Source organism: Pelodiscus sinensis, chromosome 15 (assembly GCF_049634645.1).
Source record: "Pelodiscus sinensis isolate JC-2024 chromosome 15, ASM4963464v1, whole genome shotgun sequence".
In the NCBI taxonomy this organism is placed as follows: domain Eukaryota; kingdom Metazoa; phylum Chordata; order Testudines; family Trionychidae; genus Pelodiscus; species Pelodiscus sinensis.
The window spans coordinates 32,221,282-32,238,011 of record NC_134725.1 but is presented as its reverse complement, the minus strand read 5'-3'; the positions used below and the strand labels follow the sequence as shown (position 1 = coordinate 32,238,011).

The window sequence follows — 16,730 nt, the reverse complement described above, 5'->3', positions numbered from 1 at the left end:
CTGGCTCTCTAGGTGTACCAGCTTTTGTGGAGCTGCCTACCTCCTCTATCGCCCTGCTGCTACCTCCCATAGAGCATGGGGGGCAGGCAGGAGCTGGTTCTCAGGGGAAGCTGGCCCACACATGTACACATTTACAAAAATATACAGTTTAACATCCCTAATGCTGGGTTTGTGTCCTTAACAACAGAGAGAGACATCAGTACCTTCTGAAATATCAAATGGTACAAAGCAAGGACATGTCCTTGCTCCTCTCCTAGTCAGAATCTACTTTTCAATGATGCTGTTTGTTGTTTTCACAGATTGTGCGTTGGGCATACCTATCCAAACAGGTGTCAGCATTTTCAACCTCCAGGGACTTCGGGCTCACACCAAAAAGTTCACCACAACTATCTCTAACTTCCTGTTTGCTGATGACACTGCATCTTTGATTCATTCAGTTGAGGATGCAGAGGAGCTTTTTGATCTTTTACTATTTGTGATCACATTTTAATACACTGCAAAAATGTTCAGCCTAGGAGTCGAGATTTTAGCATCTGTAATCAGAGTGCTGTTATCAGAATAGTGGAAGGGTGTAGTGCTAGCAATGCCCAGCCCACACACTGCCTTTAGCCCATCATATAATGCTTTAAAGTCATATCTATTAGCTGCATCCTGAAGTCTGACTAGTTGAGTAAGCTACTAGTTGAGGGACTACTTGCTTTCCTCCCCCTTGCTGCAACTCTGTATCAGAGGCGGGGGGAGGGAGAGCTGGGGGAAGCCATCTTAAAAGCTGGTTCCCCCCAAGCACCATCTCCGCAGGGGGAGGGAGGAGAAGGGGAAGAGGAGGCAGAAGCACAGAGGTCCCAAAGCAGGTGCCCACTCTGGAAGCTGTCCCCGCTGCGATTCTGCATTTTAAATTTAATAAGAGTTGCTCTGCATTTTAAATGTAATAAGATGTGCTCCTTCGCACATCTCCCTTTAGGTTTAAGCCAAGTCCTATATTATATGCTATAAATAACAGAGCAGTGTTGATCTGAAACAACATGTTAGAAATAATTTTTTTTTATTAAGCACCAGCTTAACATTATTTGCGTACGGTCTTTAATTATTAAGTTCTGTCTTTCCCCCCGCAGACTGATAGCTTTTTCTCATAAGCACTTATTCTTCCTTGATATAAAATGTACATGAAACAAAGGCAAAATATTTTATACATCTTGCTGCAAAATGCTTAACATTGTGACTGTATCTCTTTGCCTCTTCATTGCCCAGGTCCGGACAGACTCTTATTCATGAACTGTCTCTTCACGAAGCAGATCCACCACTAAGGGAAAGAAATACAGTGACATCAGAAGATATACTGTAGCAATTTCCAGGTAAGAAGTTTGAGGCAAAACAGGATTTAAAATCAACTTTGGTGCAATAGACCTGCATTAAAGTTACACCTCCAATTTTCTTCACTGATTTCATCTGGAATTTTAAATGTGCAAGGAAGGCTGGATTAGACCCAAAGCATGGATTAAATCAACATACTGTAGTACAAGGTCACAGTAACAGATTCATATTAAGGCTAACATGATAATTCCAATCTAAGCTTTTACTTTCCATCACTTATAAAAAAGCATATTAAGAGTCTCATTCCTGATCCCAATCCAACTTTTTTTGTTTTACAAAACATTTAAAAAGTAATGTCAGCCACTTCTCAATTAAGCAAATATAAAGAAAACCCCCACAGAAGAGCTATTTCAAAATTTCTTCTCTCCTGACTCAAAACCAGATTAATTCGTGACTGTGGCTATGGCATGTGGCTTGAGTCCTCTGTAATCTGTAGTCAGTATTTCTGAAAAATAAATTGGCTTAATAATTGTAAAGGTTATAAGAGGTGCACTTTATATATCTTGCTTATACGCAAATGTCTGCCAAGCCACTCAGAAACTGTTGTATCAATTAGCTAGTTTGCTATTCATATTGATAACGAAGGATTTTTCCACGTAGGAGTGATCACGAGAGCCAAATGGAATGATGCTGAGAACCCTCGATGCCTACAGGGAATCGAGTGTTCTAGCTTCCAGGAGGTGCTCATCACTTCACAGGATTGGACCACAAGTGGAGACTGTTACATCCTTACTCAGCCTAAATTGGCATTTGCTGCCATATCACATTGCTTTTCCCTCATGAAAACCGTAAGTCTCATGATTCTTTTTTACTAGTTCCTCCCCATCTCTCTCCCTGCTGTTTTGCCTTTTTCCCCCTTGTTGCTATACTCCTACTGCATTCCATGACACAAAAGAGCATTGCATAACCATCCTTTCTACTCCTTGAGTTACATCTTATAAACTTTATAAAGAGCAAACCAAGCCAAGTTTAACATTATTTCTGGAGTTGACATTTTAAAGAAGCAGCATTCCTCAAGCACCTACTAGTCAGAAAAGAAACACTGCCTGTAATTAGGATAAAAAATAACCCATTCACTGAGAATGGCATCTTACCTTGCTAGGCTTGTCATTTTGGGGATCAAACACCTTTTCACAAAGCCTAAGACCTGTTTCTTGTCTCAGCTGTTGCAAGTAGGCCCTCATCACCTCTAAATCAGAGCAGATACCAATACAGATTGAAATACAGAGTTAAAATCAGGTCAGATTCGATCCAGGCAGCTACCCCCCTGTGTGATCGTTGGCAAATTTCTTAGGGTGGGATCCACCAGGTATTTAGGCACTGCAACACTGAACGTGGTGGTGCCTAGAAAACCACAGGAACAACACTGAAATCCAAAAAGCCTGAGTTAGGCACCTAAACTCCCTACAGAATGAAAAATGAGAGAAAGGAATCTAACTAATGTTATCCACAACAGGCAACATGCTAAGCAGGGAGCCACCTAAGCTAGTCAATGGGAAAGGCCAACTTGAGAGGTGTATGCTAAAACCTGCCTCTCTCTCAGGTGTTTAAGTCTTGGCTGTAAGTTAGAACTAGGACTGCTGGCAATCCATAAACCAGGAGGAAGTTTGGCAGTTAGTCACCTACATTGCATGAAGGATACAAAACAAGATAACCAGCAGTTTGGGGTGGGGTGGGGTGGGGGTCCGGAAACTTCTTCTGTAACTGTTAGTCTAGTGATTAGGACATTCATCAGTTCAAATTCCTTCTCCCCCTTAGAAGGAGGTGTGGACTTCAACCACATTCTGGGTGAGTACTCTGTCCACTAGGCTAACAATTAGATGGGAGCTCTTCCTTCTCCTCCTCCAACCTCAGCTACTTTGTGTGAACTCACCTTGGGGTCCTGATCTGGTAGCAGTGCTCAAAAGCGTCCTACCAGACGAGTCTCCCATATGAGATACCAGCCAAATGCCTATCTTTCCCAGTTTGTAAATCACTCAGAGGCTTTGGCATCCAGACGCCTATCATGAGGCAATAATGCACCTGCTCAGGCGTGAGTGCCTTGAGAGAGGATGCAATGAATATGGCTTGAGAAAAAAGGGGGAAAAAATTAAGGCTGGTCTACACTGAAAAAGCTGCAGTGCTGCAGCTGTTTCGCTTTAGCAGAGATGCTACTACACTGACAGAAGAGCTTCTCCTGTCTGCGTAGAAGGTGATAGCTATGCTGATGGGAGTTAGTCAACATAGTGCTTTCTACATCTTGGATTAGGTAGGTACACACTGTGTTGCTCAAGAGTGTGGATTTTTCATGAGCAATATAGATATACTGATGTAAGTCGATAGAACAGACCTGGCCTTCGGTGGCAGCAGTATGGGGTGGCAAGAAGCTCCCCAGGAGCCAGTGTGTGCAGGGAGCCACCTTTTAAGATGGCTTCCTGCACATACTGTCAGCCTGTGTGTAACTGTAAACGTTAACCAATGAGCCCAAACTCATCGGTTAACCATGTTCACAGTTACATTTTTACATTTTTACATCCCTAATTATTACACCTTGCTTTTCTGTTGTTATTAAGTTTCCATTACAATCTTAATTGAAGGCCATTTATGTGACCTTTGTAAGTGTATCCTTAGCCAGACTCTGAATGCTATCAATTATTGCTCTTCTGCTTTGCTTCGTTGAATTAGAACCAAAATGCATAGAAGGGAGCATGACCACATTTAATCACTCTCTGACTGCAAGAGTAAATCTGCTCAATTTACAAGTGAAAAAGGTAACTCAACCTGGGATTTTTGCACTTTATGCATGAGTAGTAAAGATTTTACAGGTCATTTCCAGCCTGTAGTTACACCTCTGCATGTCTATGGTCTTCTGTGGAACTATCCAAGCATAAGAGTGACAAGGGGGGAGAGGCAGGATCTTTTGTTGGACCAACTTTTGTTTGATTATACTGACCCAAAGAGCTCTCTCTGAGTTTGAAAGCTTGTCTCTCTCATTAAAAAAAAAGTTGGTCCAATAAATGATATGATTTCAGCCATCTTGTCTCTCTAATATCCTGGGACCAACACTGCATAAGAGCAGGATGTAGCCCTATAAATGGAATTTAGCTAGCTATTCAGTGACGTGAGACCTAGAATAGAATCTGGCTCCCACTCTCTTGACTCTACAGGGCTAGAAGAATTGAAAAGTAGCACAGCCTATTTTTGTTCCTAAACTCGGCAGACTTGAATCTAGGTACATACAGGAGGCAGAACCATCAACTAAGAAGGTACTTTTTTATATGGTCATGTTTTTGGCCCTAGCTACAAAATTAATCCAGGCTGTGAACTGCAAGCCAAAGCATGGCTTTAAGAGAAACACGGCTACTTTTATTCTTACCCTCCTCCTGTTTGTTGCCAGGTCTGGCGTAGAGGGCATTGAGTGGAAAGCCTGGCTCGCCAGGGATTGGGAAGTTAGTGATTCCTAATGTGTACATTTCCTTCTCTCCTTGGCCTTTTGAATTGCACTGGAAGAATCAAACAAGAGAGATCATTCCCAGGACAAAAACAAAGCACATCCAAAAGCTGGTGCAGCCCAAACGTTATATTGATACATATCATGGCTTCTCTGGTAGGAGAAAGTACTGAAGAGTCCTTATGTATTTATCTAATTAAATGAGAAAAGTCTTTACAGTACTGTATCCACAGCACCTGTACCTTTGATCTTATGCATATTTTAGAAATGTGCATCTGTCTAACTGTACAAGAACTCCTCCTACAGTAATAGTTAGGATTACCACATTTGGTATGCCACTTCCTCTTATCATAACTTAAAGCAAGGTCAGGGTTTGGTTGTGCCAAGACAGTGGGATATGCATGGAATTAGATTGTTTCTCATAAAATGGAAAGGGAAGGGTTTGGTGGGAGGGAATTATACTGTAGAGTGATCACGATGGGGACTGGGGCAGCTATAATCCCACTGGGCCAAGCAGGGGGCAAGGGTGGAGAAAGGGACAGCTGTCTACTATATACAGGCGACCCTTGTGACTCGCTGAATTGCTATTCACAATTTTGTATATTCGCAGATCTCCCCATCCTGAAGCCCCACCCCTTCCCACCACTTTGCCCTCTCTCCCTGGCCAGGGGGCAGGGACGGACTTGGTGGGGGCCTGTTGCAGGTGGCAGCAGTGGTCAGTACTCCCACTGCACTCACCATGGGGGGCGGGAGCTGTGGGGAAACAGACCACTCTCTGCTTCCTCCTGCCCCCCCGTATTCACAGATTTTGCCATTCTCAGTGATGTCAGGAATCTTTCTACCACAGATGGCAAAGGTTTCCTGTATTTCAGAAAGTTTGTCTGTGTATCTTTTTTTCTGAGTGTCTGTTACCCAGCCAGGGATACATGCACCCCTCCCCTTGTTGTGCTCACTGCAGCTGCCATGGAAAGGCTCTTCTCACCTGGCCCCAAGCTGCAGCAGCAAAAGAGGTTGTCCTCTCCCCCCAAAGCAGTTTGCATACTGAACCCCTCAGCCCCAGACCCACCCCCGAGTAATGATTTAAATGAAGAAAAACAATGTATTTGATTTAAGGACCCAAGCAGTGCTGGGTAAATCTTCTAATTCTATGGAAGAAGCTTTCTGGAACATCTGTGGCTCTGACAGTTGAGACTGATAATTGGTGTACATGCAGTTTTTGTATTCATAATTATTTTGATTGGGGAATGTGTGTTTTGTTTTAAACACAAACCCTAATCTGTGCAGCTGAAAGCATGGACAAAGTTATACTGGAATAAAAGCACCCTAAACCAATATAGCTTATTTCCCTTCCTGTACATGAACAGCTATATGGGAGTAAGCACATTTATATCAGTATACTTGGATCCACTCTTCCGGCTTAAACCCTTTAGCTGAAGTATTATAATTAAAGCAGTACAACTTTTGTGCAGACAAGCCTTAAAATGTAATAAAATGGTCAAATTTTTCTTTAGACATGTGAATGGATAACCCACACAAGCTTTAACAGCATTGTTCTGAGATATAATCAAAGGCCAAATGAGATACTCATCAGGAAGAGAATGTTAAAGAGATGAGATATTTCAGCCAGGGAAAGATTACAGTGAGCTTGAATTGGATGCTTTCAGATATTGGGAGTGGGTGGGGAGCAGATGATGTAAATGTTGGTAGAGGCTAAGGACTAACAGTGATAATTTAGTTAGGTAGGAAGGAAAAGAGGCAAGATGCAGAGAGGCCAGAAAGGTGAAATTCTACCAGAAAATGGGGGCAGAAAAAAAAATTAAAAATAAAATAAAGGTTTATAGTGGAAATGCTGAAAGGAGCTAAAATCACAGCAGTGATGTCTGTCCCTACTATAAACATACTGTCCATGTGAGAATATGACCCAAGAATTATGAACAGTGCAGGGGGATAGAGGAACACAGTACTCAGTGTCAGAAATTTTTGCCACTCACTCACTATGGCCTTGGGCACATCACTTACCCCTTTTTTACCAAGAGATTAAAACTTAACCACATCAGAAATAGGGATGTGAAGAACTAGTCTAGTATCAAATAAGCAAATGTTTATCGGAGAGTCAACAAGCCAGTCGACTAGTTGCATCCCCCCATTTTTTGCCTCTTTCAGAAATAGGCAGCAAGGGGGCGGAAAAAGAAGGAAGGGGTACTTCAAAGCGGCAGCACCACTTGCAGTCTGGAGCCAGTCCTTGGGCTCCATGTGGCACTGCTGTTTTGAAATGCCACATGCAGCCCGGGGCCAACCAGGGTTTCCCCAGGCTGAATGCAACATTACAAAGTGGAGCCTAGGTCAGCTGGGGACTCCCCCACTGACCCTGGGTTTGGTGCAGCACTGCCACTTTGAAACACTGCGGGGAGCCTGGCGTCAGGCTCCTCACAGCATTTCAAAGAGGCAGCACCCTGTGGAGGCCTGGATCTGTTGGGGATTCCACAGCTGACCCGGGGCTCTGTGCAGCACTGCCGCTTTGAAATGCCACAGGAAGCCCAGCAGCAGGCTGCATGTGGCATTTCAAAGCAGCAGTGCCGTGTGGAGCCCACGGTCAGCAGGGGAGTCCTCAGGTGACCTCGGCTCCGTGCGGCACTTTCGCCTTTGAAATGTAACAACAGTCCTAGGGCTGTTGCTACACTTCAAAGGCAGAGGCACCCTATCGACTAATCATATAGTCGATGCAAAATGTATCAACTATTCAATTAGTCGACATTTAACATCCCTAATCAGAAATAAGGTGAGAGAGCCCATTAGAGTGTTTGAAGCATTACATTCTAAGCAACAGCATTTTTGCCTGTGTTTTCACACTGTCTTAGACAAACGAGCAGAACTGACATTTTTATTGCCATTTATTGTACTTTCTTCCTTCAACTTAAATTAAATTAAATTTTATTACCTTTTGCAGCTTCTTTAAGCATTCAGAAATATAGAGAGTTATGTAGATCAATGTTCTGTCAGCCTCATTCTGTCAAATAAAAGGAAGCAGAAGCCATTTGCTATTGTTAGATTTTACACCTGCTGACAAAGCTATCACCTTTTTAGTCTATGGTCTCTCACAAAAGAGATGCGTTGACAGCATAGAAGACACATTTACCTTACTTGAAAAGTTTTAACTAGAAAAAAATTGTTTCTTTCATTATATACCCCACTCTCCCTTGCGCTCGCTCTCTCTCTAAATATATATATATATATATATATATATATATATATATATATATAGAGAGAGAGAGAGAGAGAGAGAGAGAGAGAGAGAGAGAGAGAGAGAAATAAAAATTCTTGGAAGCTTGAAGCTTATTGCAGTGAAGTAATTCTACAATTCAACAGGGTACAAGATTCTAATAACTGTGCACAGGTTTTAATATCTTAAATCTTCATTTCTTACCTTAATTTCATAATTCTTGAAGAAGACATTTGCTTTGAAGTAGTAGATGGCTTCATCTATAATATCGGTGTCCTTTGCTAGCAAGAAAGGTAGAAAATGGGAAAATTAGGCAGAACTTAAAGATAACATCACTAGAATTTAAATGGAAACAGAGGAGTGACGTTTGCTAAGACTGACAGTAAATAGTAGCATGATCTTCCATTTCACTCACTTGCAAAAACAATAACTCTTCCCAAAAACAAAGCCACAGAGGTTTTGTACTAATTCCCAGCAAAGATTTAATAGGAAAATAAGTGTTATAGCAGTATCCCATATGACCACAGCTTCGTTACTTACACATGGCAGCACGTACTACAAGACACTTACTGTAAGATGAGGTATCAATTAATTCAAGCTTTATGCTTGCCAAAGTAAATTTTACTATCAAGCAGCTTTGATTTTTAATATAATAATTGTTCACTCCATTATGGAGTGGAGCCATTGAATAGAGATGTAATCCTGCAGAGTAGTCATGAGGCATTGTGAAAGACTTATCAGGAGAATAAGTACTGAAGTAGTATCTAACTACTATAAAGGGTTATATTGAATCTTACCACTATTTTAAAACCTATTGAAACCCGCAATTCAAAGACCACAGTGAATCTTAATAGTTGCATGATGCCCCAGGAACTAGCCTGACTATACAACAAGGCACCTTAAAGACTAACAGATTTATTTGGGCATAAGCTTTTATGGGTTGACTCCAATGCTTCTGATGAAGCGGGTTTTACCCATGAAAGCTTAATGCCCAAATAAAACAGTTAGTCTTTAACATGTCACAGGAATTCTCGTTGTTTTTGCAGATACAGATTTATCACAGTTACCCTTTTGAACCTGACAATAGTGAATTTAGGCTGAATTAAAAACAAAAAACACACACACACACAAATCAAAAGATTACGGAATTTAAACTAGAACAAGGTCTTCTGGAGGCATCAAAGAGAAAACAAACCAAATGTGTTCATCACTGAAGACACACTGGAAAAATAGCACATTATTTATTGTGGTAGCACTCGGAAGCCCCAGTCAAGATCAGGACAAATGACTGATCACACATTGTTCATTCTGCTTGCATGTTATAGCCCTTCCCACTGTCCTTCATCTGTCCTGTCTGTTTAGACTGCCAGCTCTTCGGGACTGAATTTGGGATTTGTGTCTAGCACTATGGAGCCCTAATTTTGACTGGTCCCTAGTCACTACTGTAATAAACATGGATTAATAATAATGGCTCCATTCCACTAGATCCATGGTGTCCAACAAGACATGATTCAGAGTTTACATGCTAAGGCTGCAATCCCACCATTGGGTCTGCACAAGGAGACCTTTGCACTTCATGGAAAGCCAATTAAAATCAATGGGGCTCCATGTGAAACCATGTGGATTCAATTACAAGACTAGTGTCTTGGATTAAAAGTGACATACGAAGACTCAAGATGATAAAATGACTAACAAAAGCAAGGGTTACATACAGATTATTATTCTAAGGTGGATAGAACAACTCCCAAAGGGAGAAGGAGGAGAAACCAAGATAGAGTGAAAAGAAACAAAACAATTCAGAAGCAACAACACTACAGATAATTTTGTACAAGAGCTATAGAAAGGGGGTGACTATCACAAGACAGGACTGAGTAGAGTTTGGAGTCAGCTGTTGGTTCAAGGCACTGGCATAAATTTTAAACAGCAGTTGAGAAGGACACATTATACAAATTAGATCAGAGGATTCTTCTTCAGGAAAAAGCATTCAGAGGCTTGTATTGGGAAGGGTAAATGTTCCGGATAGATGGCACAGCAGAAGGCAAAAGAAACCCCCAATCCAACAGCATTAATAGCCATCTGAAAGTCAACTTCCTCTATTACCAGGAAGTACCCATTTCTAATCTGTCCCTTTTCTCCTCAGTTTGAAAACCATACACACACACACAAAATCAAAAGCCTCAAGTAGATACAGTTTATATAAAGTGTCCTATAACCATTTCCAGATCAGTGATATGAAATATTCATGAAAGAGAAGCAATTAGGACTGGATTTAAATGGACTGCAAAATAAATAAATGCAAATACAGATATAGTACTTATAAAGAGTGTTGTGAACCTACTTTCCCTTGGAGCTGGTCCTTTGAACTGACTTCTAATGGGTAACAAAGCCATGTTCCCAATTAACTTGGTATCGGAGTCCATTAAAGTGGAGTGATAAGCCTATAAACAAAAGAGGAAGTCTGACTGTGAGCAATAAAAAGAAAATAAGTAGTTTTCTCCCTTGAAAGAATAAAATTACACAAATGTCCCCCTCTAAATGATGGATGCACGGTTTGTCCAGTTAACAATGATCCAGCAACCACACCTTGTGGAAGTTCAGTGGTATTTGCTTACCTAGCTAATTAGGCCTTAGTAACATTTGGGGAGGTGGGGGGAGGACGACTCCTACTACGAAACTGCCATAGTCTAACTGGAGGCAATAATGGTGAATGCTATAACATAGAAGAGGTAGAAGTGTGTGCTTCCATCACCAGTTGTCTAACTCAGAGCAGATCTAAATAACTTGATGGCAAATATGTTCAGAACCTTTATCATATCTACTTTTCCGGTGCTTCAACAATGGCAATTAAAAAAAAAAGGTCAGTGTAGATACAGCTTAAGAATCACGTTCTGCTTTGGTGCTTAAATCTTTTCTTGACAATTGCAATATGAGCCAATGTTGTAGAAAGGAGGTTTATTTCAAAATATACATGCACTTAGAATATAAGATAAGTTACTTTAAAACACCAATGCTGATGGGACTTTTCTGTTTCTTTGTTTTGGGTTTTTTAAATATTTTCATATAAAAGTAATTTTCACCTATAATGCTCCTAGTTTATCCAATAAGGGAATATTCTTAATTTTGTAGGGGTTTAGTCAAACTGGAAAGGCCCAGCTGTTCCCTAAGTTAGGTGGTGGGCTCAGCAGGCCTTGAGCAAGGGGCAGTGATCATATAATTCCACTCTATTTCTTTATGATGCTAAGTAAGCAAGGACAACCGTGTTTTGCAACCTTACCAATGCTGTGTAAAAAAAAAAAAAAAAAAATCACACAAGATAAACTGAGAAGTTACAACGAAAAGGCCCCACCCTTTCATCTGCCCAGAGCCCCAATTAAATCAACAAAGAGCTGCCCATCTAGTCTAATTGTAAAATCAACAACCAGCTAACTTCGCGTCGACCCGCGCATATGAAGCAAAATCCTTTGTGGGGGACAATATCATGAATAGTGCCGTGCGGTTTGCAGAGGCGCTGACTATTGCCTTAAAAGGAAGTTCCCCCGTTTTGTTGGTAGAGGTGACATTTCCCACTGCAGCAGCTAGTTTCGCTCAGCTTCTTCCTATTTCTGAACAGAGAAAGAAACCCCAGAGCCGTTGTGATGTTTTCTACCCGATCCTTGAAGCCCCCCTGATGGGCTGCGGATTGCAAAACGAGCAGCAGCCAAGGGGCCCAAATGCTCAGCCCCGGGCCTAGCATCCATCCCCCGTAGCATTTCCTGCCCTTCCCTGGCTAGCAGCAGCCACAGTGCTCGCAGGGCAGCGGGGTGCAACCCAAGCACGCGCAAGGAGCCGGGGCCCTGTAGACCCGCAGGGTCTCTTTTCCTTACCGGCATTTTTTGTCGGTGGGGACGGTCGTTTCCCAGGAGGCAGAGAGCGCAGGAAGCCGCCTGAGTCAGCAATGCAGCAGCTTGCAGAGAGCCAGCCCTTCCTGTCCCACCCCAGGCGGCTGCAAGCAGGAAGTCCTGTGCGCGCAGGGCAGGAGCTGGCCAGCAGGGGGCGGCAGAGCGCTAGGAAGGCAGCGGCCGCGGAGCCTCTGCGGGTAGAGCGCTCGCAAGGGTCCCGGCCTCAGCTCCTGGGGGAGGATGTGGCGCGGTTCTTGCTTTCTAAATGCAGTGGGTCCAAGTCCTCCCTGATGTAACAAATGACAAGGCTGCAGATTAGGGATGTTAAATACCAGTTCATTGAATAGCCCAGTAACCTCATGAATTCTTATGGGTTACTTGACTATCCTATAGCCCCTGCCACGCTGCATGCTGCCTGGGTATCGGACACAGCAGCATGGGGTGCCTGGTGGGCGCCGGTTTGTGCGGGAAGCCAGTTTAAAACCCAGCTCCCCTTGAGGGCCTGTGCTGTTGACCTGTGCGCTGCCACCTCTGATAAAGAGGCAGTAGCATGGGGTGGGCAGAAGCCCCCATCTGGGGGTGGTCTGAGCTCCCAGATCATGTGCAAGCCAGAACTGAGCTGGGCTGCCAACCAGCCTGCTAAAATACTTACTGGCAAGTAGGGAGGAGGATGGAATGTGTTTAGTCTATAGCATTAACCTATAAGCTTTTGCTTATAGGTCAATGGGTTAATCAACTACACTTTTACAACCCTACTGCAGATCCCTGATTTCTGTTTGCGCTGCTCAAGAGGGATTTGTTATTGCCAGAGCAGGGGCCTACAAGTCTGGAAATGAACTGAGCCCACAACATAGAGAGTCAAAGCTGGCAACTGCACCAGTGCAAAGCACAGCACTCTGCCTCTCGCTGTGCTTTGCACTGTGCATCTAAGTTGGCTGCTGGGTGCTGATTGCTGAATTCAAAGTATAGGCAAGGTCTGTAGGCGCCAGGCCTGCATTCACTCCACACAGAAACAAGAAGTTCCCCTCAAAATCATTAGATAGGCAAAAAAAAAATTTTTTTTCAACTATCATGATTTTTTAGTCAATCTGGGTTTTGAGCCCAGAAGGTTCAGCTTTTCTCCACAGTTCTGGTGGACAGAAACTTAAATTTAAAAATAATGGAAGTTGGGATTCTTGCATAATCAATTGACTCCAGAAGCTGGGATTCTAAGAGAAACACCAAGTATCATGAAACCCATGATAAAAACCTGAGAGCTGGCTCCACTGCAGACACAAAAGCCCACTTGTGAGAATCTTAGTGCTCGATCAAGGCCTATAGCCTTGCCCAAATGCTTCATTTTTTCCTAATAGAATCCTACAGGGGAAAGATGCATCCATGGCACTTCCTACTTTACTGAGTAAAGGAATAAATGTGTTTTCTGTAGGATGTACTCACTTCAAACCAATGCAGGAACGGCACATTTTCAGGGTATTGTTCAAGACCAGTTTTTATAGAAAACATTTCAATTTTCTAGCAACCTTTTGTTTCCCTATCTTTATTTGTTCCCATTTGGATCATTCTGTGGGATTCTTATCCTGCTACCAATTACTATCTCCCTCCCCCCCTCCTTTCAAGTGCCTTTCGCCCCCTCCCTGCAATAATATCACCCCTTCAGAATATTTGAAAGGAATGCATTCTCCCTGAGACACACAGAATTTATTCCTTAAATACACACCACCATTACCTGTATTTGATATCAACTTAGATGGATTCCTTGCTTGAGAGCAGAGGGGAGTTCAACAACCAGAAAAATGTATTGTTTTATTTTATCATTCCAAGAAGACCCCCCCCCCCCCCACACACACAATTTAATTTGCCTTTTCAAAGATATAAAATACAGTCTTTGGCCAAAATGTTTTGTTGCTCCAAGTTTAACATTGTACAGGTAAGGCATTTGTTCAAAAAATAAAATAAATCTACTTCATGCCTCATCAAAAGTCTCTGTGGGTTTTCTGTGAACAATCATTTTTAAGATTAAAATTTATGAGAACTTTGTCAGGTGTTTACCTGTGATCAGCAGAAAAAGCTTAACCATATTATGAACATAAATATGATGTTGAATTAGATGATCTAATTATCTCCTAAGGAAATAGACAGAAAGCTCATAATTTGAACCATTTAGAACTCGAGAAGTAGATATTAAGACAGTCACAAGACATGATCTAAATGCAATTCTACATTAAATCATTAAACAATTATTTCTGTACCAATGACCATTTATTAAGCATTATTTGAATAATTATGATGTACAGTGTCAATAAATGCATCACTACAAAGAATAAAATTTAATAATACTCTCCTATTAAAAGCTAACATATTCCATAAGCTTATCAGTTAGATCCAAAAATAGACTTGGCATGTGTAACTTGTAATTGACATTTGGGGCCAAATCCTCCAAAAATACGACCACGTATCTTTATTCATGAGAAATCAGACGGACTGCTCCCTTATTTATGAAGTTACTCAAGGTTTTAGATGCATATAGGGTTTTATATATATACAAAAATACCCACAGTTTTTATGATATAAGTTTAATACAAATACCAATGAAATATGAATTCTCTCTCTCAAAAAAAATTAGACAGGATACATAGTGGCCTTATTTGATGCCAAATACTTGCTTGGACAATATTTCCTCTGGAGTTAGTTAAATTAGTAGATAGTGTAGTCAACCTTGTATAACTATTGGCAATTCTAATCTAATTCAGAAATGTTTTTCTTTCTTAGGAAGGCATCACTGTGTTTCACAATTTTCATCCACAGAAAAGTTATTTCAAGTAGCACAAGAGGATTTTATTTATTTTTGTCTTGTTCATGGAATCTTAGCTGGAGTAGGCTGCCTGAAAGCACATATCCTTATACTGAATGAAATCCTGCAACTCTTATGCCATGAGTACTCCCACCAAAGTCCACAAGAGTTTTGCTTCAAAGTACTGATTTGATTCTTAGCACATTAAAATAATAAAAGGAGCAACATATAATGAGAGCTCTTTGGTAATGTGTCACTGATTGTCAGTATATAGAAATGTGAGGGAGAGCACATGTACTTTAAAGAAAACCAAAACTTATTCAACTTTTCCTCCCTCAACTGAGTGTTTAAAATGCTCTCTTGGAAACATGAAAACCTTGGGTGAAACTATCAATAGCGCAACACCCTGTGTTAGTATTACATTCAGTCTTTATCAAATGCCTTTTACAAATGTCAGTCAATTTTCACTAGCTTGTCTTATTTTAGCTTGTATTGTATTTTAGCTTGTCTTATTTTATTTATTGCCTTATTTATATTCAAATGGGTCAAATATTTGAGTAAGGCATTTTACCACTACTGTTCTGAGTGATGAAATGCATGTTTATTTAAACCACACAGTGAAGTGACATGAAATATATATCAACATGAGTTTAGCTGCAATATTTACAAACTGTAGAGTCACAAATCAGTTTCACAAGTCATTTCAAACAACTGTCAAACCTTTATGCCACACCATATCTCTGGTCATTCTTTATATGCCACATGTTGTCCAGTGTGTAACAGAAAAGGAAAATAAATTACCCTCAAATCATGTTGTTGTATTTTCATGGTCCAGTATTTCATCATGAATCTCACACAGGTAGAAATGACATTTACCACTGTAAAGTTTCCTAGTTCCAACAGTAATAGGTTAAAAATCCAGTATTTCCAAGCTCTGACTTCTCTGCTATTAAGGGTTGTACTTCTTGCAAAGCAGTGTAATGATGGAGGAAAAGTTAAACCTCACACTCTGTTTTGTTAATTTTGAAGTGACAGCTCTTTGGAATCCTAGAAATAGTTCCTGGTGAAATAGATTAGTGGACAGAGTACAGATAAGGGAAGGGTGCACTTTATCACCTAGATATCCTTACCATTCTGTGTAGGGTGTATATAACTCTGGAGCAGTCATGTGACCTTCACATCAGGACACTTTTGATCACATCTAAGAGTGCCCCTTCAAAACATACCATGAAGAGTTCTAGTCCGAAGAGGATGCTAAAATGAGGACAGAATTCCTGAAGCAAACCAGATTTTCCAACTTTGAAATCCTAAGAAGGTTGAAAGGATAAACAAGGGAATTGCTGGCTCTCTCACACACAATTTATTAAACATTGTGATGGTCAAATAATGCAATATAAACATCTGAAAAAGTATTCTCTCATATTCAACTATTGTACAGAGTATTACAGCAATAGCAGCAATTACCTTCAAAGAACAGCTTTTCACATCTCTCAGAAATAGTTGTGAAAATCCAAAGTATTAAGTCATCACTTAAAAGTCAGATTTCCCTTTCAGACAACTTGCCATTAGCTAAGGATTTCAAAACATCTCTTGAAGGATACACAGACACTGCCAGATTGCATAGGTCTATAATGTATGTTGTTTAAAATTAAATTAAATTAAATATTTGATGATCAGATTAACAAAATTCTATTGGACCAAATTCATACCTGGTGTAACAAGGTTTAACTTCATTGATACCAAGAGAGCTACATCAATTTAAAACAGGTATGAAGTTGGCGATTGATATATTAATCTCAACATTTACAGGAGGGTTACAAAAAAAAACCCAAAACACATTATTGGAGGCATTTAAATGTCTGCAGTGGTGGGAAGGAAAAGCTACCACCACTAAATAAGCACACAATTAATCACAAAGTAAAAATGATTATGCCACTTTTCGTTATCTGAGTAAAATACAAAATATGAACTCTAGGAGAAAATTATAAGTTATCTAGATTTTTAAACATTTTCTCCTACTAATAAGTTATTAGAACAAGG

The 16,730-nt window shown here is 40.8% G+C and overlaps 1 protein-coding gene and 1 long non-coding RNA gene across 2 annotated transcripts; one reads left to right on the top strand and one right to left on the bottom strand.

The window, feature by feature from the left end:
- Positions 1–1,025: 1,025 nt before the first annotated feature.
- Positions 1,026–12,020, bottom strand: ARPC3 (actin related protein 2/3 complex subunit 3). The gene is made up of 7 exons (XM_006135164.4): positions 11,885–12,020; positions 10,360–10,459; positions 8,226–8,302; positions 7,740–7,808; positions 4,727–4,853; positions 2,466–2,560; positions 1,026–1,300 (listed from the first exon to the last, which is right to left on the bottom strand). The coding sequence occupies exons 1-7, from the start codon at positions 11,888–11,890 to the stop codon at positions 1,238–1,240; spliced, it is 537 nt and encodes a 178-aa protein (XP_006135226.2). The 5' UTR covers positions 11,891–12,020; the 3' UTR covers positions 1,026–1,237.
- On the top strand, positions 1,244–14,927 carry LOC142818513 (uncharacterized). Its single transcript, XR_012896015.1, has 3 exons — positions 1,244–1,352; positions 1,972–2,159; positions 14,669–14,927. It is a non-coding gene; the product is annotated as an uncharacterized LOC142818513 (long non-coding RNA).
- The last annotated feature ends 1,803 nt before the right edge of the window (positions 14,928–16,730 follow it).